Source organism: Osmerus eperlanus, chromosome 13 (genome assembly GCF_963692335.1).
Source record: "Osmerus eperlanus chromosome 13, fOsmEpe2.1, whole genome shotgun sequence".
Taxonomy (NCBI): domain Eukaryota; kingdom Metazoa; phylum Chordata; class Actinopteri; order Osmeriformes; family Osmeridae; genus Osmerus; species Osmerus eperlanus.
The window spans coordinates 11,231,064-11,254,946 of NC_085030.1; the positions used below are offsets into that span (position 1 = coordinate 11,231,064).

At 45.0% G+C, this 23,883-nt stretch overlaps 4 protein-coding genes across 6 annotated transcripts in view; 1 reads left to right on the top strand and 3 right to left on the bottom strand.

The window, feature by feature from the left end:
• Window positions 1-4,749, bottom strand: part of si:dkeyp-115e12.6 (centromere protein F) — a 13,354-nt gene extending 8,605 nt beyond the window's left edge. The window contains exons 1-9 of the mRNA XM_062476043.1: window positions 4,554-4,749; window positions 3,080-3,373; window positions 2,703-2,899; window positions 2,261-2,364; window positions 2,020-2,084; window positions 1,648-1,909; window positions 932-1,125; window positions 566-691; window positions 229-357 (exon numbers count right to left, since the gene is read on the bottom strand). Of these exons, the coding sequence (XP_062332027.1) occupies window positions 229-357; window positions 566-691; window positions 932-1,125; window positions 1,648-1,909; window positions 2,020-2,084; window positions 2,261-2,364; window positions 2,703-2,899; window positions 3,080-3,241 (1,239 nt within the window). The 5' untranslated portion in view covers window positions 3,242-3,373; window positions 4,554-4,749. The remainder of the gene's footprint in view (window positions 1-228; window positions 358-565; window positions 692-931; window positions 1,126-1,647; window positions 1,910-2,019; window positions 2,085-2,260; window positions 2,365-2,702; window positions 2,900-3,079; window positions 3,374-4,553) is intronic.
• A 1,366-nt stretch (window positions 4,750-6,115) lies between these two features.
• Window positions 6,116-7,815, top strand: zgc:162144 (RD3 domain-containing protein). Its single transcript, XM_062476528.1, has 3 exons — window positions 6,116-6,336; window positions 6,692-6,993; window positions 7,265-7,815. The coding sequence occupies exons 2-3, from the start codon at window positions 6,692-6,694 to the stop codon at window positions 7,629-7,631; spliced, it is 669 nt and encodes a 222-aa protein (XP_062332512.1). The 5' UTR covers window positions 6,116-6,336; the 3' UTR covers window positions 7,632-7,815.
• Window positions 7,816-8,113: 298 nt separating this feature from the next.
• On the bottom strand, window positions 8,114-12,917 carry stx5a (syntaxin 5A). Of its 3 annotated transcripts, none has more exons than XM_062476525.1 (11): window positions 12,847-12,917; window positions 12,515-12,733; window positions 11,675-11,931; window positions 11,462-11,532; window positions 11,239-11,294; window positions 11,070-11,140; window positions 10,729-10,902; window positions 10,476-10,557; window positions 9,952-10,055; window positions 9,672-9,793; window positions 8,114-9,487 (listed from the first exon to the last, which is right to left on the bottom strand). In XM_062476525.1, the coding sequence occupies exons 3-11, from the start codon at window positions 11,735-11,737 to the stop codon at window positions 9,328-9,330; spliced, it is 903 nt and encodes a 300-aa protein (XP_062332509.1). In that variant the 5' UTR covers window positions 11,738-11,931; window positions 12,515-12,733; window positions 12,847-12,917; the 3' UTR covers window positions 8,114-9,327. The 3 variants fall into 3 exon arrangements, with proteins under 3 accessions (XP_062332509.1, XP_062332511.1, XP_062332510.1); XM_062476527.1 differs by having other exon boundaries at window positions 11,675-11,787; window positions 12,509-12,733; XM_062476526.1 differs by having other exon boundaries at window positions 12,509-12,733.
• Window positions 12,918-16,037: 3,120 nt separating this feature from the next.
• vegfba (vascular endothelial growth factor Ba) lies at window positions 16,038-23,319 on the bottom strand. Its single transcript, XM_062476712.1, has 8 exons — window positions 22,111-23,319; window positions 20,584-20,629; window positions 20,143-20,339; window positions 19,987-20,060; window positions 19,843-19,875; window positions 18,951-19,022; window positions 18,060-18,263; window positions 16,038-17,965 (listed from the first exon to the last, which is right to left on the bottom strand). Exons 1-8 carry the CDS (start codon window positions 22,186-22,188, stop codon window positions 17,944-17,946), a joined length of 726 nt encoding a protein of 241 aa, XP_062332696.1. The 5' UTR covers window positions 22,189-23,319; the 3' UTR covers window positions 16,038-17,943.
• Between the last annotated feature and the right edge of the window lie 564 nt (window positions 23,320-23,883).

Genomic DNA, 23,883 nt, shown 5'->3' on the forward strand with positions numbered 1-23,883 from the left:
GGCTGAGGCAGAGGGAGAAGAAGCAACATTAATCAATAAACCTGAGCAGAAGAACTCCCTTGGGATAGACAGAAGGTAAGAGGAGAGGAGAGAGGAAAGAAAACAAGAGGCAGGAAACAGCCAGAAAAGGCAAGACAAGGAATTGTATTTAAATCAGAATATCAGTTGCTAATTGTTGGTGTATCACCCAGGCCTGACTGATTTGTGTGTGTGTGTGTGTGTGTGCACCTTCTCAAACTGGGCCTGCAGGGCGTTGTGGAGCGTCCTAGCCTGCTGGATCTCCTGGTTGAGCTTGTTGACTTCCTGCTGATGCTGCTTCTCTAGGGACTGACGCTCTTTCTGCAGCTCCAACACGTCCTGGAACAATTACACACACGTCATCATAATGTTTCAACATGTGGAGTTTCACATTTTAAAAAAACTCAATTATTATAAATTATGCTTAATAGGTCTCTAGCACAAACCCTTCATTCTCTTTCCAACTGTCTGCACATCCTTTGTCTCTAACATGCACATCCTGGGAACTGACACACACACACAGTCCCACTCCACCCCGCCCCCTCACCCTCTGATGTTGTTTCTCCAGGTCCCGGGTGCGTTGCTGGGCGTGGACCCTGCTGGTCTCTGTGTTCTGTCTCTGACACTTCAGCTCCTCCTGAAGCTGCTTCTGCCTCTGCTCTGCTGAGGACACCTACACACACACACACACACACACACACACACACACACACACACACACACACACACACACACACACACACACACACACACACACACACACACACACACACACACACACACACACACACACACACACACACACACACACACACACACACACATCACTGTCTGTGTCTTTAAATTATGAATCCTGAATGAATGTGAGGTGCAAGTGTGTGTGCGTGTGTGTGTGTGTGTGTTTACTTCTCACCCGGTCGCTCTCCTGGGAGATGCGTGTGTGTGCGAGGCTGAGTTCGTCGCGGGCCTTCTGCAGGCTGTGCTCTCTGGAGCCCAGCTCTCTCCTGGTCTGGGTCAGCTGGTCCTGGGTCTGCCTCAACCGCTCTGCCTCCGCACACAGCTCCCCTTCCAAAACACACACTCGGCTCTGCAGCTCCGACACGCACCCTGACACACACAGACAGACAGACAGACAGGAAGGACGATGATGACAGGTAGACGGGATAGAAATGTATTCTTAATCTGACACAATACCGATTACACTAGCCAAGCTCACAATGGGGGGCATTCAGGCAGAACACACTGCACACTAGTACGCACACACACACACAAATAGTCTCTTGCCAACTCTCTCATACACCTAAAGCAAACAGCACTGCTCCTGTTTGTCAAAGGAAGCTTGGTGCTTTTTACTGGTATTACTGATATTAACAAGCACTTCCAGCTTTGAGAAAACACACTCAGTAGCTGGACTCACAGCCTAAACAACTACATCCACTGCAATACCATGCAGTATAATATTGCAGCTCTATTCAGTGGAGCAAAATACATATTTATTTTTTTCCCCAACTTTTGGAAAACCAATTGTTGTTGTAATGGAAATGTTATCTGCTAAAATACTAAACAGGTATTCTTATCTAGATGTTGTATAGGGGGGAATGGACTAATACTGGTTCTTGTGACACTCACTTTTCCCCATTTCTTCCTCTTTCCCATAATCCCCAGAGTCCTGGCCTCGTCTGATGACATCAGCAGAGGGTGCTGCGGGAGAGGAGGGAGCGGTGGGCCGCCCCCTCTCAGCAGCCTGCGGGTCACCCCGTTCCCACGGAAACACAGAGGAGACAGCGGAGGAGTCCAACTGGTGAGAGGGGTGCCGATGGGGGGTGCTCTTGGGCAGATGTCGAGGGAACGAGGGCAAAGGTTTGGGACTGTCGGAGAATTGGAGCTGTTGCTAAAAGGATGGACAAAAAGGATTTTAAAGAGGATTAAAGCACAATAATCTAGCGGTTTTTGAGCAGGACAAGAGTGAGTTAATGACATTGTCAGCGATGTGTGACTCACTCGGACATGGAGAGCTTTGCTGTCTCCCTCTGCTCTGTGACCGTGCCTGTCCTCATGCTTCCCTTCTACAAACACACACACAGAAGGCTGGGCTTGAACAGCTCATTAGCTATACAACATACACAGTTTTACAGCTGCAGTGACTTAAGTCACGAAGAGAGAATGTCCCAGGAGGAGATATGGGGGAGGGAGGGAGAGAGAGGGGGGGCAGTAAGCCATGGAGATGGGGGGAGGAGTGTACCATTATGGTCCCATGGGGAGTTCATGTTCCAGCACGGGGTGGAAAACAATATGGAGTCTCCAGAGCTGCTGCTGTTTTGAAGCTTCTCAAGCTCTGCCTCCAACCTGAGAGAGAGAGAGAAAGAGAGAGAGATAGATAAAGAGGAAGAGGAAGAGAGAAAGGAGAGAGACAGAAGAAATGAAAGAGAGAGAGGAAGAATGAGAAACAGAGTGTAAGAGAGATACAGGGAGGGACCGGTTGAGAGTGAGAAGGAATGACAGAGAGAAGTAGATAGAGACAAAAGTAAGGTGCTATTCCAAACTATTAAAGTAGTACACAGAGCATTTTCCCCAATTGTTTCAAATTCTCGGACAAAATACTTCAAACACACATTCTGCCTACGACATAACCACATGAGGACAAGAACCCAAGCACACGTCCATAACCTGCAGGGGGTGCTGACCTTTTGACTTCCTGCGCGAGGGTGTGTGCGTGGGCGCGGGAGGAGTCCAGCTGGCCCTCCAGGGAGCACACCTGCGCCTGCTTCACCTGCAGCTCCTGGAGGAGACGCTCCCGCGTGCCTGCCCCGGCCTGCGCCTCCTCCAAGGCCACCTGGAGATCCCTCTGCACGCGCAGCAGCTCCCCGCGCACCTCCTCATGCTGCCAGGGGGGGGGGGGGGGGGGGGGCAGGAGGTGAGAGGGATGACGTGCTAGACTTAGAAACCGCCATTTTAAGCACTCGATGTCCCCCCTGTCAGGTACTAATATATAACTCAAAACTAGGAGAGAGGTGGGAGTCAGGCAGGTGGGGGTTGAAGTGTGGCGGCGTGGCTGGCCTACCTTGGCGGTCTGCTTGTGCAGGGCTGTCTGGCTGCTGTCCAGCTGCAGCTGTTTCTGCTGCTTCTCCCTCTGCAGCCTCTCCTGCTGCACCTGCATCTCCTTCACCTTCCGCAGGGCCAGGCCCGACAGGCCCACCGTCCAGTCCTCCTCCGCCCAGCTCATCTCTCACAGGGTCACCAGAGGAGCAACCCGGAACACCGCCCCCCTCCAAACCGGCCTATAGCAGGCCTGGGACGAGCTCTCTCTGAAGCGGGGCCAACTCACGGAGGGAGAATGACACTGCCCGACAGCTGACTGGAACAGGAAGGGAAAATCTGTTGCTCAATGTTGTGTTTGGGTGTGTCAGTGTAAGTGAATGGATATCAGCCTGAACATGCTGAACTGTCTCATTAAGGCAGTCTACCTTTTGAACTGTGTAACTAAGGTCGGATATCCAATGTGACTCGGGTAGATTAACATTATATGTGTATATGAGTGTCTGTTTATGGATGTGTCCGTGTAGTGTGTTTGTGTGAGTCACTGTTTTCCTTTGAGACATCTCACCAGTTTCCAAGCGCACATTAACACAACTAAATACAGGCACAGAAATAGACAAGACATGCAAAAAGAAACAAGCAGATTTGGTTCCAGAGGAAAAGGTTGTGGACTCTTCCAACCTCATGCATTTGCCCTGGCACAACCAACACACAGACGTTAGTCAAGAGCAGAGGAATGAAGAAAATCCTGATTGAGTATCATGATCTAGCAGCTAGATTCTAGATTACCAAACACTCCAGTCCTCCTTATAAAGACATGTACTGACGACTCTCACTACCTCAGGCTATATAGAGATTGTCAGGACATCCAGATCCTTTGTTATTTCCCGGTATCAAAGATAGTTGTTGCGTTTAAGAAGAGAGCGACTGGAATGCCATGTCATAAAGTCTGCTCAGTTTGACAAACGAGAATAGAATGATACAACGAAACTGCAAACTGACAACGAAAAGAAAGGTTGTAGCTTATGGTGCGGTAAGGTTTTAGGGACAGCAATTTCGTATCATGCGTCCTTCAGATTCAAATTAGATAGTCACGTCGACAACATCACAAATTAGGCTTGGTGAGTTGACGCTGATTGCTTCGATTTATTGCTACTGTATGCTTTTACCGTAAACAAAACAACGCCTGCCCATAACGAGTCTTTTCGAACTACAGTCCATACATGCCCATCCATGGAATGTATTGATTAGTAATATGTTGTCACACGTCTGAGTATAGAAAAACAGCACTACCACGTTGCTTTCTGACTAGCAGAAAGAGAAAGTTCAGAAAATATAAACTAGCAATCCATGTGCATAGCTCTAGATATATAAGCAGAATCAGATGGTAGTTTACTACTTAACGATTTGCTCGTTAGCTGACCAAATAGGACTGTGAATCAGTTTAGCTAGCTAGCTAGTTTAGCTAGCAAGTTAGCTAGATTGCTTTCTCTACTTACCATTCAGTGTTTGGGATGAAACTAAACCCCAAATTATCCAACAACACGCTTTGATTTATTGATCAACAAGTGGCGAAATTATATTAGCTGGTTCTTTGTTCTATTACGTATTCAGTAGCCGGTGTAACCGTTTTTAAATACACTTTTTCTATCACAACAGTAATGCTAAACCCCCAAATCTCGTGCTGCCTGACAATCCAACAAAAAACATCGTATTGACATGAGGCGGGTTTAAGTGGGGCTGGGGTAAGTGACGTAGTGACAAGAGAGGAGAACAAAGTTTGGGGAATACTCAGGGGGAACCTCTTTATTGACACCTAGCGACGACAAATTGCGGCCATTTACATTTCTGTTCAATTCTCATTTCCATTAAAAACAAATTCTGCACATTCCAAATGCTGTTTTCATCCACCTTCACAGAAACTGTTTAATATTCACAAATCACTTTCCCATTTTGGTCGCCTATACTTTGTTCTCAAATATATTTAAGTAAGAGACAGATTATTTAAGACTAGCAAAAACACCACTATTGATTTGTGCCCAAATCCCTAAATTCCAGACATTGGCCATGATGACATGTCAGTGAGAAGGCGATAAAATGACAAAACATTAAACATCGATTAGTCGTTTGTAGCCTACGTACTAAATTAAGAACAACCGAAATAGCAGATTTGAATTGGTCATCATAACAATTCCAGGTACGGTCTGGATTTGTGTATAATCTGAGATTATTAATAGAGCAAAGCCGCCTTATTGCTGAGAGGTACGGAAACCTGGCGGCAAGGCTACCGCAGATATTTTCTGACAGACACATGCTGAATAATCCATAATCTCACCAATCCATGTATATTTTGTCCAAAGTTACACGTATAATAATTAACACATTTACTCATACATGATGGATATTTATAAACCCTTTAAAAGGTGAAAACACATTAGTCCACTGCTTGGTTTCTGTATGTAGCCTAAAAGTAGACTATTTAAACAGGTAGAATATGAAATGACAGTTTCCATACGAAACTGTCATATCATGTTAGTTGTGTTCAATTGTTCATGTCAATTGTCTTCGGCAGCACTATATTTGAGTAGCTTATTGCTCTTGGAGTTGTACATACAATATGGTTTAAATCTAGTATGTTGTGTGGGATTCACATGCTGTGAGGTCTATGAGATTTCAAAATAGCCCAGTAGGGGCTTCTCATAATCAAACGTGAAATCAAGCCATAACTCCACCAGTGTTGTTGTTTTGGTAGTTGCACTAAACTATATGATAATTGCAATATAATAGAATTTATGTAGGCCGACTATTAAGTCAGTGTTGTTTCGCCAGTTCCAAACGGAGGAGGGGTCTTTATTATAACAGTGCAGTCCTGTAGGCTATTACTCTATATTTGTTTTAAAAAGCCCTGAGGCCCCCTGCTGTGAGTATACTGTATCCATTGAGCAAGTTCCACACAGAAAGACACATGGATGGATAAGACAAAACAGCTCCAGGTGTTCTTATGAGTAATACCTGTCACTCTGTATTAATACAGGATTACATTCATTCTCAATCACACACACACACTCACATACTGTCTACTGTGGACCTACATGGTAGCAAAGTAGTCAGGTAGTGGTGTATGTAAGAGGGAGCTTTATAAGACTTCTCTGGAATTTTAGTTTTGCCTATGGAAGTTTATTTCTCATATGTTCACTGTTAATGATGCTGCATTCCCCTTCTTCTTAAAAGAAGACTTCTATTTGGCAAGATTATCCAAAGGTGTCAATCAGACTTTTTAAGGTAAGCAATCAGTTTCGCTAACCTGTACATTTGGATCCACAGTTTGGATGCCATAAACTCTATCTTCCAAACATTTATGATATTTGCCATAACTGTGGTCCATACTAAATGTTTTTATTAAATTAATTAGTTTATTGTCAACAAATGCATTGCATTTGTATCTGTGGAAATAACCTTGGAATAATGCTCCCAAAATTTTCAGATGACATCAGCAAGACTATGCAACCTCCTTCTCCTCTATCTCCCTTTCCCCCTATACCCACTTCTTTCTTTGACCAACCCTTATTATTTCCCTTTACCCCCTTCCTCACACCCACATTTTTATCTCCCTCACCTCTACCCCTTTCTTCTTCAGATGTTCCCTTGGTCAGCAGTGTTCTCCCTGGAACCCAAGGTCCCTGGACAACGAACAGCAGAGGAGCTGGTCACCAACACACTGATGCTGGAGCTGGGGGCCATGGTGAAGCGCACTGAGCGCATTCGCCTGGAGAGGGCGACAGAGGGCCGGCGCCGCCGGAGCTCATCCTCTGCAGACTACAGCTGGCTGGCGGCCCAGCCTGCCATCCAGCCCTATGAGCTGACCCCCCGCGACCTGCTGGAGCTGCAGGACCTGTGTGCCAAGGTCCCACCGCCGGAGTGTGGTCCTGTTATCGCCAGGTGAGAAGAGACCCGTCTAGTCTAGTGATCCTCTTACACCCCAGCTAAACACACTGCTCCCCTGCTTCCTAGCCACTGGCATCCTAAATCTTATTTCCAAACCCTAAATCAAGTTTCATTGAAGGCTGCAGGTGCAGCTGTTCATCACACTTTACAACCATCATATTCAATCCAACAAATCGACATAGAAATGTTTCTGTAGATTTTTCATTTCCCAAAAGGATTTCAACCTTTAAATCACACTTTACCTTTGACCGCTCGGCCCTGTCAGGTTCAGGAAACTGGTGACTGAGATCGAGCCAGAGGTCCACGAGGTGCCACGCCTCTTCCGCACAGTTCTGCGGGACACTGTGGAGGGGATAGATGCAGACGACCACTTGAGGCTGCAGGCAGCACACTTCAACAAGCAGCGCAGCAAGAGCCTCTCTTTCGTCTCCTTCCGCTCCAAGTTCCGCACCATCCACTTCAGGGGCGGAGCCCTGGGCGGCTCCCGTGGAAACCTGCAGGAGGAGGCCTCTTGGTACGAGGAGGATGAGGTGGATGAGGAAGAGGAGGTCAATGCAGCGAGGGGAGCCAAGAGGGGCAGGAGTCTGAGCATGCCTGACATCACACCCATAGAACAGAGTGCACAAGGCTGAGGGAGGGAGAGGCTGCATGGGTGGAAGGAAGAGACAGATAGTTGCCGAGAGGGGAGGGGTCGAAGGTAAGATGAGAGGCTAGATGGATGGACTTTTTTTATTTTGTTAATATTCTGAATGTTGTGTAAAAAATAAATCTAATTGTAAAACAAATGAGAATGTGAATAAACTGTTGTTTTCAAAATGATAAGATATTCTCATATAGGGTGCCAACAACAACAAAAAAGTAATTTATGTGCATGGAATCTACACTTGACCAATAAGCTTGGCCTGAGAACTTGGTCAAACTCATTACATCAATGTAGATCAACTAATGTGAGTAATGTATTAATTTTGCAGACGCTTTCATCAAGAGCGATGTAGAATACCAGGGATTTGAACCTGCAACCTCTTGATCTGCAGTTAAGTGTGACCATTGAGCTTATAAACATCCCTATAGACTTTCAAAAGCTTTTACTCAGGCACAATCTTCTTAGGGAAAGTAAAACAAGAGCCCCCTTAGACAATATTCCCATTATTCTTTTAATATGCACTTCTTTCATTACATTATCACTATTTTCACTTTATACACTGAAGTCAAGGCATTTGGCTAGAAAAAAGGGAAAAATAGCTTTTTCTTAAAAAGTTCTGGTCATTAAATAACAGGCTGTACATAGACTGTCTGCCCTCAGAAAGAGAGAGCAATATAGAGATAGACCATCTTAAAAGGTCCAAACTGACAGCTGTAGAGAAGATAAAGAAGTTTTTTTGGAGTGTCACTTCACCAGAGTATGCTTTCAGGTCTGCATTGTCTGGTCACAATCAGCATGCACATCTGGTCACACCACCTGCCACAAGTTGCCAACCTGACAAATCAACACAAACCATTGACATGGGAACCGGGCCAGCGGCAATGTGTTCCGTCAAGAGAAATCACAGACTGTCCCGATTAATGACCAGGTGCACATTGTTATGACTAGAATTTGCAGGGAGAAAGCTCCCTTCAGTCAAACCCACATTGTACACTGTACCTTCACACGGCAAGCTGTTTGGACCATGACAGATAATCAAATTTCTTTATAGTACTCATTTGGCAAATGTAACACCCCCCCCCCCCCTTCAAACTGTGATTGTGAACAATTAATGATAGTCTCTCCAATAAAAAGAGAATAACAAAGTGGAACGTAAACCCTAAAGATTAGAATTTGAGAATGACATATGCATGCCCCTTTTTTCACAGGCAGGAAATGGAATAAGCACTTCCTGTTACAACCAACCAATCGTCTGTGACGATGCGGGGAGGGGGGTAATCAAAACCAAATAAAAAAACTAGTTTGCAGAATCAAACCATTAAATAATATCCATTTTTGATTAAATGTTTATGGTCAGTTAGTCTAAGATAACATACAGAGCAGAGTGTATTCTGCTTATCCTATTCAAAGTGGGTTTAGATAATTTATCCAGTCATTAGGGTTATTACAGTCTCTCCAGGTAGAGAATAGGTCAGTCGAACCAAAGGTGTGAGAGAACCTCTCTCTTCACTCTCTTCACTTTAGAGATGGCAGACTACTGGAATTTCTTCATTTGCGTCTTGGACCATCCATCTTCCTGTCAGTGCCTTATGTGGCTATGGTAACAACCCCTTCCTCTCGGCCATCGTTCGCCTCGCACCCCCCCCCCCCCCCATCGTCCTGGTCCATCAGTCGCCTGCCGCCTCTCAGGCGAAGAAGACCACAAAGACGATGAAGAACACAACGAGGACGAGGAAGATCTTGATCATGAGCCAGCGGTTGGAGGAGACCGTCTGGAAGTATTTGAGGATTTCCGTGTGAGCCGCCTCCACGTTTAACTGGGTGTCCTCCACATTGGCATCAATCCTGGATGGGGGGGGACAGGGGGGTTAGATGCTCTCAATTCAGACGAGGGACATGGTAGCTATGGGTTGAGATTATGATGAGTTACAAAACATGGTCACCCCTTCCCCATCTTTACTTTCTCATTACTTTCTCGCCCTCTTTTTCCTTCTTTTATCACCCCCTTGTCCACTTCTCCTATCCTCACCTGGTGATGGTTTCCTCCTGCTCCTTGACCATGTGAGCCAGCTGTTGGAAGATTGAGCCCAGCTCCACGATGGTGCTCTCAATGTTCTGCATGGTGTCAGCTCGGCTCTGGATATACGAGTCCTGTGGCGCACACACACACGGGATCCCGATGAAACACACAAAGCGTGACCCGTGAACAAACAAGCACGAGAACACAAGCAGGCGCCGTGCACGGTGGAATAGGCTACTGTCAGAGTAATACAGGATTGCAGTGAAATAGTTCATCCAGGTGTGTCTACCTGCTCGTCGATGAGCTGGAGCTGCAGCGGGTTAGCCTGGGAGTCCATGTCGATGGCCACCTCACCGTGACTCCGGGACTCATCCTGCATCAACACTGAGCTCTCTGGGAGGAGCACGGGATAGAACACACATTTACATTACATTTAGTCATTTAGCAGACGCTCTTATCCAGAGCGACTTACAGTAAGTACAGGGACATTCCCCCCGAAGCAAGTGGGGTGAAGTGCCTTGCCCAAGGACACAACGTCATTTGGCACGGCCGGGAATCGAACTGGCAACCTTCAGATTACTAGCCCGACTCCCTCACCACTCAGCCATCTGACTCCCTGACACACAGTTCATTGCACGGCAAAAAAACATCTTACCTGATATAGGATACATTTTAATTATAGTATGTTTACAGCCAAGACAGGCTTTCTTAAAGCAAGGACATTACTAATAGACCTGGGTAATGGAGGTTTTTTACACTAAATGGTGAAAGGTGTAGAATTCCAGGAGTCTGACAGGAGGCGTGTTGACTTACTGAAGTTGTTGGCGAGGAGAGTAGATGAGGAGACGGGCGGCTGAGAGAACTGCTCTCTCCTGCTACGCTGCTGCTTCAGGTTCTGAAGGAAAGAAGAGCAAGCGAGGAGTGAAAGAAGGAATTTCTATGTGGTGGAACACCAAGTCACATTCAATCAGATCTACCATAACCTGATAAAACATGAGTGCAAGTGGCCTCAAAAAGTAACTCAATGCATGCAGAAAATATCATAAGTCTTTGGGAACAATCTTACCTCAGTTCGTACTTCTAGAACCGACTTGAAGTCGTTGGACATGCAGGCCAGTTTGGACTGCAGGGAGACCACGATAGTGTTGGAGTGGGTCTGGATGTGGCGCCCCCCCGGGGCCCCCCGCGACCGCACCAGGTCCTGCAGCTGGGCTATCTGCTTGTTCAGGCTGTTGATGTCCTGAGGGACACACACGCAGCGGGGTAAGGGAAGAAAGTGAAAACAGACCAAGACATGAGGAAAAGACGACACAGGCCATAAACTGAGAGAAAATAGTCATATTGCATTGTTTAAGGAGCCATAATTATATTACTATATAGGTCCAGGGCTACGCCAAGATACTTTACCTGTTTGATGATGTAAGTTAACTCCTCAATCTCCACAGCCTTGTCGTCAAACAGAGATTTTCTTTTAGCCACTGAAATATGAAGACAAATGTGTTCATGCTTTTCATAGTTTGTAGATACATTCACAAATGCTGAGGAAATGCTGCAAATGGCAAGAGGAGAGGCTTACATATGGTGAGTTTCTCCAGTTTAGCAAATGTGTTACTCAAGTCTCTCCCAATTCTCCTGGAAGAGAGGAATGCAGGATGCCGCTTGAATCAATTATTAATGACAACATTCTGTCGGTGTTGGTGGCATGTTGTAATGGTAGAAGTGGAAAATCGTATTAAAAAGGTTACAATATTGTATTTAAAATGTTAATAATGTTAATCAGTAAGAGATGAGAAACTCACTTGGCCATGACTGTGAAGTCACTTCGCTGTTTGAGAGCACTGAGGGCCGGTTTACTGGGTTGAACACCATTCTATAGAGAGTATAGGGGAGAAGAGAAACAGGGATTATCGGCAAAATATAGTGGAGAAGCGATAGTCTGTTTTCTAGGTGCAAGCAATGCTTGCTCTCATCACCTGATAACCATATCAGCTTCACACGTCTATTCCACGTACCTGTCTTCCTTGAAGGGATTTGCAGGCCGACTGAAACTCGATAGTCCTATCCCGGCACGTCATCCTGCCACTGCAGATGACTCGCCGAAGCACTAGACCGGGACGGTTAGCTACTGTGGATGATGAACAACTGTGGTATATTGTACAGAGTGGTTGGTTATCCTCGTCAATAGTCTCTGTTAGGCCACAGCGTAGGACTACTTTCAGATCTGAGGCAGAGACCCGTGGCCATTGATGCTCAGATACTAGTACATGTTCTGTGGTAAAACAATGATAACAAAGCAAATTGTTAGCTAGCCTAACTAGCAATCTGACACAATGTTTGGCAAGGTTTTGCCGTAGCAACTTTGACGAAAGAGTCTGACTGACGACTTGGCTAACGTTACATAGATTGTCTATAAACCACATACATAGTGCTAACAACAACGAATCTGCTAACTAGCTACTAGTAGCTAGAGAGCTAGCATTAATACACTGAACTAACGTCGACAGACGAAACACAGCCTTTTCAGTTACATTTTCAGTCTTTGTTGTGGAATCAAGATAGCCAGCTACTTAGCAGGGTTGATTGTCGTAGACATTGTCCGACAATAATCAAACTTTCATTCCCCCATCGAATAGGCCGAGCTAGTTAAAGAGCCCACCATCCTCCATCAGTCGCATACTGTACACAGCTGATTATGTGCGGCGGAAAGCTAGATAGCTAACGGCTAATTGGTAAATCGGCCGTCGTTTGTCAATTTACAGGTGAAACTATTCGACCCAAATCAAGAATGAATATAATTCAACGACCGTATCTAACGCCAATTTCAAAATCTTATTAGTTTTACTTACTTTAACTGGCTATTCTTCAATACGACTTCATAAACCTCTAGATGTTTCCAACAAGCCGACTCCTAGTTAACTTGGAATCCGGGTTATTTCCGGATCCTGACGTCACTGCCACGTCCACCAGTCCGTCTTTTAGCTCGTTAAAACTAGAATTCTCCACGTGGTGTCGCTACAATCCATGTTATCAAGACTGTTTCTGATTTTTGTCAATCGAATGATTAAAATTGACTGTAGATAGTACAAAAAAAACACGTAAAACCCTGATTAGTTAGTGTTGGAGTATTTAAATGTTACAATAAGAAGCCAAATGCAAACGTTCACCAAAGTAAAAAGGGACATACCCAGTTTTAGGGAGTAAGAGTCGAAGGCTGTGAGACAGGCTCAGCTGGTGATACGCTACAGAAAGAAAACAGACAGACAGTGATAACATCCAGAGCTTGCTCTGATCTCTTACACCTGCTGGTACCCGTACCCTTACCCCAACATGAGCTAACATGTAGAGACCACAACTATTCCCTTACCTATGCTGTACCCCTCTCACCTTTATTCTCCTCCAGCTCACCTTATCTACCAACCTTCACCCTTTTCTCTCATCCTTTTCTGTTCTTCCGTTTTTCGTTGTCTCATTACCTCTCCCCGATGTTGCTAAGAACCGACTGAGGCTACAATGAACAATAAGATGTATTAAAAGATATTGGGCATAGGGAGGGTAGGCTGATTACAAGTCAGCTTGTATCTTCCTGTTGACTCAATTATTCATTAGCTCCGGTATCCTTTGGTTTAGAAAGACTGATGAGTCAAAGCAGAACCTGGGGATGCATGTTTCTGAAGCTGATAACAGTGTTTGTTTTTTTCATTTGTTCTCTGAAATCTCACAGGACTTTACACAACATTCACTTTCCTGTCAGATCAAGACTGGCCACACAGTCAACATACACAGAATACGCACATTATGCTTGTTTTCTCTCTCTCTCTCTGTCTCTCTCTGTCTCTCTCTCTCTCTCTCTCTCTCTCTCTCTCTCTCTCTCTCTCTCTCTCTCTCTCTCTCTCTCTCTCTCTCTCTCTCTCTCTCTGTCTCTCTCTGTCTCTCTCTGTCTCTCTCTCTCTCTCTCTCTCTCTCTCTCTCTCTCTCTCTGTCTCTCTCTCTCTCTCTCTCTCTCTCTCTCTCTCTCTCTCTCTCTCTCTCTCTCTCTCTCTCTCTCTCTCTAACACACCCACAAACACACACACACACACACAGATACAATCTAAATACACACAAACTTGCAGTCAGATACCGTCCAGTACCTGCTTCAACACAGCTGCTGCTACAAAAGCAAAGGAAAACATGCCTGGCGTTTTTTTATCATTACAAAAACATGACTCCACACACACACAGAAAGGTGGAAAAACACAGGAAACTGCGTTCACCAATGGTAGTGAAGAGAAAGAGAGAGAGCTAAAGAGAGGAACAAACACAGACAGGGCCACACTCCACATATCATGACATCTCTGCAGGGTCAGCGCCAAGATGGCAGTAGAGCTGTGTGTCTCCACCATTGTTTATCACCAACATCAGAGGCCTCTGGCAGAAATGTACCAATGTCTGTAGAGTGGTTTAGAAACAGAGATTTAGGGATGAAAAGGCATCTCAGTCTCCTGATGGATGAGTCACTCCCTCTCTCCCTCCCTCTGTCTCCCTAATCTGCAGGCTGCTATATTTAGTTACTGGCTGGCCGCCCTCTCTGACAGGTAGGCCAGCATCAGCCTTGAGCTCTCTCTCTCTTTTTCTTTTGTGCTTTCTCAGGGTAGGGAGGGCCCAAAACACCAGCCGCATCCATCACACTCTCTCCCTCACGCACGCACGCACACACACACACACACACACACACACACACACACACACACACACACACACACACACACACACACACACACACACACACACAGTATGTGGTGATGGGAATGGCAATATTCAAAGTGTATAATCAGACTGTGCGGCCATTCATAACTAATCATTATACCCTGTTCTCTACAGCAATAATTAATTTGAGTAGACCATTATTAAGTATAGTCTTCAACAAAACCCAATACCAAATTCACAGGTTTTATCAACATGAATAGCAATATCAGCTAAATAAACACAGACACAGACATACATCACTCACTGGCCCCCTCCCCTCCTGATACACACACACATGCACACACACAAACACACACACACACATAACGCACAGTCAGTAATTCTGTAGTCCCTGACTCAGCACAGTTCAGGTGGGGAGGAGGAGAGAGACAATATTATTTCTCATATCATCACGTCACTCACACTCACACTCACACTCTGTCCCCAACTCCCAGGGTGCAACTGTAATCATCAGTCTGTTTATCTTTCATTACCGACAATAGCGATGAAAAAAGAGAGGTGGAGAGGAGGGAAGGAGAGAGGTGAATTGGAAAAGGGAAATTCAATCTAAAACATTAAAGGGAGGTATTGGATCCAAACAAGACATTGTTAAACTACCAGAGGAAGAAAATAATTCTACATTCTACCAAAAAAAAGACATTTCCTTTAATAACTGCTGTAACATTGCATCATGAACGTTTTGAACATTTCCTGGTAGTATCAACATTTTTAACAGAACACCACGCATGTTTACACGGACATTAAATGATGATTCATCAAAATACACTGTGACGCAACACAGCCTTGGTTTGTAGTACACATACATACACACACACATTCACTCACTCACTCACACATCCAATAGGGCACAAATGGTGTAGCAGCAGTAATAGCAGTATAATCATCATCACAAATATTACAACTGTGGAATAGACTGTGGCACCTGAATGGTATGTATGATGGACAGAACGGATGCTCTAGGTGGTACACAACATCACAGTGGATTATAAGACATTATAAGATCTTTAACATAGCTAGTTAAGTGATGATCTACTTGTCACAACAGAGTACTAAGACACTGGGTGCTAGGGCTACATGTCGAGTATACAGCTCGTGTGTTGACAAGAACAGCGGCTACCACATTGATATTGGGTACTAATGAACAATATTGTTATTGACATGCCATTTGCTTTATATCATACTGCTGAATGAATATAAAAGGCTATTTCCCCTATGGTTTTTCAGCACAGTGACTTGAGTCTCTTGTCATGGATACATCATGCAGAGCAACAAGCTAACTAGAGCAACAAGTGGCTAGACAAGAGGCGCTGGCAGGAAACCTATAGCTACCCACAGTGTGCATTGGTGTTCAATAACCAATGTCAAACTACTACAAGACTGTCTGGGTTTGCAGTCATGAGCACAATGCTGTTCAATGGAACTCAAAAACCTGTGAATAGCCGGATGAACCATCCAGGAAATAGCTTGATATGTTGTGAGTGGATCCAACTGATGGACATTAAGGTACAATTCTGCTACATCTGGGCCGATGTGTCAAGTCACAGAGTTTGTGTTACCAACGTGTGGGGTTAATCTGGGTCGTTGAACACAGGATAGACAGCAGGAGAGCAATAACAGATAACAAACAAGTAGGAAGAAACATATTTATGAGTCAGGATAGTGGGTTTCAATAGGTAGTAATACGAGGTAGTGAAAGGGGACTTGGGTGATTCTTTTAAGTGACAACAATAGTTCATTTAATGGCAGGTCTAGAGTGCCTGCCTCTGTCTCTCAAAGGGCCCAACACTATTTCTTAGTGATGGTCCCTCTAAGACAAACAGACCTGTGGCTGTAGCTTTAGCCAATCAGAGACAAACTGTTCAAACAGTGATGGATTTGCACAATCCCTGCCAGCATCAGCCAGGGGAGGTGAGGCCATGTGATTCTACCAGATAAATAAATATGTTCCGTTTCACATGACTAGCAATCTCATCCCGGCGACACACATCAACAAAAATGAAAATACTGTTTTGCCAATGTTTCCATTGTACAGCACTGGGAACCAGTATATGCTTGGATTCTGTGTGATTATTTGAGTTACACATTCTAATGTATCATGTCCAGTTTTTTAAACCAATGTGAGCTTTCTGTTTAAATTCAACATGGCAGAGCACATGTTTAGATGCCTTGTGTGTACATAGCCAGCCACCCAGTGTGACTCTTTATATAGACGGATTAGGGACAAACACAAAAAAACACATTCCCACAATAAACGTCTACAGCATCTTTCAAAATACATAAGAAAATATAACATAAAATACTGTATACAAATAGAATATGGTAGCAAAAACAACACAAAATATAAACATTTCTGAACATTTATTTTCCAAACAAGCTTATACTTACCTGCAGAAAACTGAAATTGTGAGCAAATGCATTTGTGGACACAATATATGTGTATCTGTATGTTTGCACAGTATATAGTGTATGCATGTATGTACAAACATACAGTATGTGTGTATGTGTGCACTTGTATCAACCTGTGGACGGCCGCCAGGCCTCATTATTGTCATTCCCCTCACTACCCAGCCTGAGTGAAGATCTCTTTCACTCAGGGAGGAGTGTGTGTGTGTGTGTGTGTGTGTGTGTGGGGGGGGGGGTGGAGACAAAAAGATAATCAAACAAATGGGAGAATAGGCCCTCAGTGGTCCAGCCTGCGGCCGTATGCTGAGGGTGAATGACAGAGTGGGATGAAGGCATGGTAACCCATCTGTGCCATTTACGGCATGGACCACACAGGCTCAGTCTATCCAGCCATTCAACACACTTAGCTACACAACCACGAGGCTGCATGCCGAGCCTTGTATGTAAACGACATACTGTATGGCCGCTGTCTGTGTTTGTGTGTTGGTCTGTGTGTGTTTACTACAAAGGGGCATTGCGGTCCTTCTTTCAAAAGTCCATCCATGTTGCCTTTTGCTTGACCCTGGTTTCAAACTCCTGATGACGTTTCTATTTACAAGTCAGTAGTGTTCCCCAAAAGAGCAGTTATATCAGGTACTCCATTGCCATTGCTGTAGCCTTGAACATTTCCTTGGTGAGTTCATCTGTTGCTTACAGGCAAAGACAACACAGGCCCGCTGTCAAAACTGATCTGGGACCAGGCTTTGAAGTTCTGTTGTCACATGAGTCTGGGAATTGTGAGCCTTGAATGCTGGGAAGATGAGTCCCAGTCCCAGTTTGAGTGACCAATCCACTTCTTAACTTTGCCAGCAGAACAAGTTAGCTGTATACCTTGTCCCTATCTGGCCCCGTCTCCTAGGGCGATATGGGTGGCACATGCATATGACAGAGAAGCCGTTAAGTGCACAGATAGTCATTTGATGACAAGATACACAACACAGATATACTCTACTGCAGAAATGGTATGTGAACATTTACATTTATGGATATTAAGGGAGAGCCTGTTAGAGGTATTAAAAGAGAGAGATAGTAAGAGAGAGATAAAGATGGAGAGGAGGAGAGCAAGAAAGAAAGAGAGACAGAGATGAAGAAATCATCGCCTCCTGGCATCACATCTAAAAAGAAAAAGTGAAAAAGAGAATCAGATTCTAATAGTACATGATGTATTAAAGGGTTTTCCTTAAAGGTTGTGGTTATGTGACAGCTGACCTGCAGAGTTTTGGGTTGAGTCTCCTGCCTTTCTGAATGCAGTTCTCCGAAGTGACTGTACAATGGCACTGACATGATTGTAGGTCGACAACCCACTTCCTCCCCGGGCAGGGCGGGCATGGGGAAGCAGGGGTGGAGGGAAGAGAAGGGGGCGGAGGAGGGGTAGAGGGAGGATTAGGGCGAGGACCAGGAGTAAAGGGGGTTCTATGGATAAAAAATTGAAACGTTTAGGTTCAAATTCAAATGTAGGAACACAGAAACATCTCTCTATCGTTCTATTCTCTATGGTCCTTTTTACTCATATGAACTGCTCTGTGAGTCTCCCTCCCTCCATCCCTCCTGTCTCCCAGGCTGCGTCTTGAGAGACGCCTGTGGGTACCAGACCATCTGGGGCGGGGTTAACCGACCCTCGCCCTCGTCTGGGAGGCTTCACCAACTTAATATAGTGACTTAATGAAACGGCAGAGACCATCTTTGTTTGAGCCTGGGATGGCTTGCCCCAGAGAAAAGAAGAAATGGTTTGTGCCAGATTTATGCCAATTAGCCAGATTTCACACCTGCCATCGCATGAATGAAGCCAAAGCAGAGTGATGGATGGGCAGAGGAGACAGAACGTCCAGACGAGGTGACATTTGACCCTACTGGGAGGAAATAACTGACAGGCTAACGGTAAAGGGAGTGAGATAAAAAAAAGGAAAACGAAGGCTGAATTCGCTCCCTTTCAACCTTTGTGGATGAAGGTCTTTGTGCTTAAGTCCTACGTGCATGCAGGTACACATGTACATACATGCATTCAAGCATCCACACATGCACATGTACACACACACTGTCACACACACACAATAATTGTGCATGAGGTACATGCAGAGGTTAACAAATAGAGGTTCAAACCTTCCAGTTTTCTTTCGTTTGGATTTTCCTCTCTCCTTTTTCCGGCTTTTCCTGTTTGACCTGGGATCCTGTCTGTAGAAGACAACACACACATTTTTGACACACATAAGCAGACCACAGATAGATCATAGTGTAAATACACAACACATTTTCGGCATTTCAACACCATTTGTGAACTTCCATATGGTCCCCTGGCCCAACTAGTCAAAAGAATGACTGCACCTCCTATTTCCTGCTCTTAGCAACTCTCTCTCTCTCTCTTTCTCTCTCTCGTACTTCACTCTCTACCCCCCTCTCCCCCCCCACCCCCTCTACTCTCTCTCCTCTATCCCCCCTTTCTCTCCAGGCAGCAGGCACTGACTCCTGCCCAGCTTCAGAGGTCTGCGTCCTGCCAGAGAATGACTTTCTCAGAGGGTCAGAGGTGGTAGGTAGGAGGGGGGAACCATGTGATACAGCATAGGCCCTTACTAGCACCCCATACTCCCCACCCAGCCTCCACCACGGCACACGATACCCAACAGAAGCTCACAGGCAACAACAAAACCCTATTTCCAAGTTGCCGCTTTGCACAGCTGACAATTACATTCTGTCACAAATCAGCTTCAGATGCATCCATAACTGTGTAGTTTACAATGTACAGGGGCAATCTGTTCATTTTGGTTCAGGACGAAACAGACATTGTTTTTCAGCAATGCATGTTTTTTACTGATTTTTTTTTATGGGGGGATGCATTAATTCATTAGGAATCAAATTAAGAGCACCTGGAGGTTGAGGTAATGCGTCTCTATGGAGACAGTGGGATGTGTCTTGTGGGTTATTAGAAGTCACACAGATGCCTATCACCAAGGGGTACAGAGAGGTAAACACAAACACATTCACTGCACTGTAGTACCTTTCAGGGGTTGAGTGGAGCTCCTCTTTCAATCTAAACAAAAAGACAGCATTACGTGAAACCAAACACACACTGAGTGAAAAAGTATATTTCCATATATGTGTATGTGTGGGTGAGTGTGTGTGTGTGTGCATTTGGGCTCACCTGCACTCACACTGACTATGCTCAATAAAGGGCAGCTGGATGAGTTCATGCTTCATAAAGGAGGTCTTCATGAGCTGCAGAGGTCAAACACACAAAGCGGGTTAAATGTGCAGAGTTTGCAAGTTTGTGTGTGTGTGTGTATGTGTTTATGTTTACCTCCATTGTGACTGTGTGTGTGAGCAAGGGCACACACTCCAGGGCCTCGTCAGAGCAGCAGCCGCCACAGCGGCGCACCGACACACACGAGGGCACGAAGAGGTTGTGTGTTTCCCCTGGCAACTCCTGCCACACCTCTACCAGTGTGTCCCTGGGCTCACAGCCACTCCGGGAGTAGACCTCCAACCACCTCCTCACTGATGGTGGGAGGGTGGGGGGGTAGACATATATAGGGAGGAAGGGAGTGTGAAGATTTACACAAATTGAGAGAGAGAAAAACAGACCTTTCACGTACCTACTGTATCACAAGGTCAGACCCCACCACATACCGACTCACAACACTGTATAAATTGTATATACACCTCATTCCAGCACACACACTTCAACTTTTCCAGGATGTTCATATGCGTGCCTGGTTGAAAGTAAGGGAAAGGCATGTACCTTCTCTGGATTTGGGGGAGTCTGCAGCTGGTCGCCAGTGAGCTAGCTGGGTGGGAGGGTTGAGAGAGAAAAAGACAAGGAGAGGAAGAGCGATAGGGAGAAAGAGACAGGGACGGGAAAAGCAAGCGAGAGAGAAAGTGATAGAGAGGTGAGAAATCCACTTTGCACAGTTTACATTGCACTTGTTCTCATGACCTAATGTATGTGACTGCCCCTAGACCCATGTCCCGTGGTCAAAGACCTGGGTAACACCACATACCTTGACAAGGAAAAAACACACCCACAGAGATTCGCACACAGACAGCATGCCATTATTGAACCTAGCGTGTAGACCAAGGCCACTGCTGAGAGAATGTAGACTTTGCCCAATTGCCCCCTTTTAACCTCCTTGTCCCCCCTACACCTCCCCCCTCCCCACACCCAGCACCCTGTGCTCTCTCTCCTAGTTGCTAGTTTGCCCCAGATTGATTACAAGTGTGTGGCCATTTTGTGTGCACTCACAGTTAAAAGTACAAGAAGAGTAATGCCTGAAAGCAAATTTGGATTTCTGTTGTATGTGAGCAATGACACATACTGTACAGTCCAATTAAATTACACTCCCCTGCCAATAAGCACAGAGGTTCGAAATGAGTGACACACAAAACACACACATACACACCGCGTAATAACAGTGGCAGGAAGCTCATGATGCAGGGGCAGTCCGTCTGTCTCTCACACACTTCAAAAGTCAGATGCTCCCTGGAGAGCAGACTGAGATGGATAGAGGCATTGAGCTGTGGGGTCCACTTTGTGTGTGTATGAGTGTGTGAGATTGTGTGTGTGTGTGTGTGTGTGTGTGGACAGAGAGAGAGAAGGGAGCCCAACATCCATCTAACATCCGATCCATCCGTGAAATTAGATACCATTCCGTGCTAAATGTCCGTGTGCTAAGGACACATGTACAGTAAACAAAATACAAATTCCCATAAAAAATCCATGAAGATGTATTGACTTATTTCATGTAGCGTCTAGAACCCTCGACTGGGATCTTGACAGGATTAACATATCACAATGCCAGGAGCTGATCCCACGCAGCTTTGGGGCACAGCTTGTTCTTGATATAAAGACTAGACGAAAATAAAACCGTCCCTCTGACACATGAAGGGTTGCATGTCAGTGAGAAAGAAGAGTAAATCGACTAAACTGTCTTGGACTGATGTTTCTCATTGTCCAGTAACTCCAATAAGCCCATAGCTGCCTGGAGAAAGTATATGCTAGTCATGCTGTCTGGCAATAATGGTAGGCCTATAGTGCCAAGGGTGGGCCACTTTACAGAAATGTAGAATACAAAATATAGACACAATAATAACAATGACAAAAACAACTACTTGAAACGTAAAAAATGCATCCCAACGACATTTCCAAATTATTTATTTCAATTATTAATGCAAAGACATGGGCCTTTACTGAAAAACTATCCCTCCTCCGTTACCCCCCCCCCCCCCTCCCCCCAATAGCCTACCAACCATGTGGCAAAACTATACATACCTTGGCATGGGACGAGGATATTCTGGTGAGCAGGAGGAATTGAAACATTCCTAGAATAACTTGAAGTATAATCCCCATTGTGCCGTTGCCTACTCCAAGAGGAGAAGCAAAGAGATTTTTTTTAGGTCCAATCAAATTGGTTATTTTCGCCTCGTCTCTTCCTTCTCTTAGCACTTGATTAAAAGCTCATATTCCACTTGTAGTTAACAGTCAAACATTGACAGCAGTGCCATCGCTCTTCCTTTGCACATGGAATAAAAATGTCACAATCAAACTGATGAATATCTATATCTTCCAGTCTATAGATTACTTAAGAGGATATATAGACTGATATGACTTGGACTACTAGAAAACACGTAAAGCCTATGCAATCTATAATTCAATAGGCCTATCTATTACGCGCAATAACGCACCGATATGAATTCTATAAGAACTATTAGAACAATTAAAGCGCTGCATTTTAGACTAATTTCTGTCTCATTAGATCAAATTTCACTCGACTCATAAGAACTTTGAATAATATCCCTTAAGTCTACTTCCTCTGGAATGGGTAAGAAAAAAGCCGGTAACGTAATTCCATTGGTCGGCTCCCATTGAAATGGCCCGGTAAGCGTCAGGGGTGGCGTGATTTACAGGTCCATTTTCAGTCCCGAAGAAAATGTTTGGTGCGAACGTATCCTTATCACGTGAAACTGCCCAACAGCACATATATATATTACCCTTTTATAGACTGGCCTCACAATATATTAGGCTATATGATTTCCGTTTATTCCTCCGGCAGCTTCAGTGCGCCTGTCTTCAATCATGTTGGCGACAGTGCCGCACACTTCCATGTCACACTGTTGGCAGAGTGAATCCACCGCTTTTTGGTAAAATGACGTTTCGTTCACAGCGCATCAAACCACGACTTGTCCTTCATCAAATCTCGTACAGAAGGTTGGAGTCTGGGGCACACTATCGGTTTGCAAGTAGAGAGTGTCTGGACAGTGAGTCTGCATTTGTTATGATCGCTCTCCTCATTTCCTTTGCCCTTCAGAGCATAATTTTAAGACGCACTCGGCGCAACTCTGGATTCCGCGTAACCGTTGCACTGCCAACTTTTTCCAAATGGGACGAACGCACCCGCGCACGGCATACAGGTGAACCTCCCCCTGTTATTCGTCATTCAGCCTGCAAATCATTTACCAGGGCATCACTTCACTCTCAATACCCCCATAAATAACCATTAGAACAATTACAGAAGACAGCAGAGGAAAATGTTTTCTACTACCATTTTAATTGTATTTTGACTGTGCTCTCATCATCTCCCATACCCCTGCTCCACCAGCCTTTATCTTTCATAGACACACTCAAATGCTCACTCACATGCTCCCTCTCTCTCTCACTGCTTAAAGACGAACACAAAGGTTAATCTATATACATTTTAATTAGAAATAAATCAATCCACAATATTATAGAACTGAACTATTTCAGACTTTCACAACCTGGAGAGAGCAGCCTGATCATTTCTGTCTTCCCTCAGCCTGTCTCTCAGTCCACACTGGAGTCTCTGTCAGTGAGGGGTGTTTGGGTTATGAGGGGGCAATCACACGCCACATGAGGGAAGGCAGTATGCGGGGGTTCTTATCTAGGCTTCTGTGGTTTCAGCTAAGGGCCTGGAGAGTGCAAGGAAAAATCCCTTGCAGCCAAGACCATGCTAAAGTGGACTTCATGTTGTCTGTTTCGGATATCGGCAAGATCCTTCATCAGCCAAAATCAGAGCCTGATGAGACA

Excerpts from the sequence above, each read along its gene's own strand:
- zgc:162144 (XM_062476528.1), top strand. The coding sequence starts at position 6,692 with ATGTTCCCTTGGTCAGCAGTGTTCTCCCTGGAACCCAAGGTCCCTGGA. Across the intron at positions 6,994-7,264 it reads TGTGGTCCTGTTATCGCCAG|GTTCAGGAAACTGGTGACTG; the intron begins GTGAGAAGAGAC and ends CGGCCCTGTCAG.
- stx5a (XM_062476525.1), bottom strand. The coding sequence starts at position 11,737 with ATGACGTGCCGGGATAGGACTATCGAGTTTCAGTCGGCCTGCAAATCC. Across the intron at positions 11,141-11,238 it reads ACTGGAGAAACTCACCATAT|TGGCTAAAAGAAAATCTCTG; the intron begins GTAAGCCTCTCC and ends TTCATATTTCAG. Across the intron at positions 9,794-9,951 it reads TCCAGCTCATCGACGAGCAG|GACTCGTATATCCAGAGCCG; the intron begins GTAGACACACCT and ends TGTGCGCCACAG.
- vegfba (XM_062476712.1), bottom strand. The coding sequence starts at position 22,188 with ATGGGGATTATACTTCAAGTTATTCTAGGAATGTTTCAATTCCTCCTG. Across the intron at positions 20,340-20,583 it reads CTCCCCCAAATCCAGAGAAG|TGAGGAGGTGGTTGGAGGTC; the intron begins GTACATGCCTTT and ends TCCCACCATCAG. Across the intron at positions 20,061-20,142 it reads CACACACAGTCACAATGGAG|CTCATGAAGACCTCCTTTAT; the intron begins GTAAACATAAAC and ends TGACCTCTGCAG.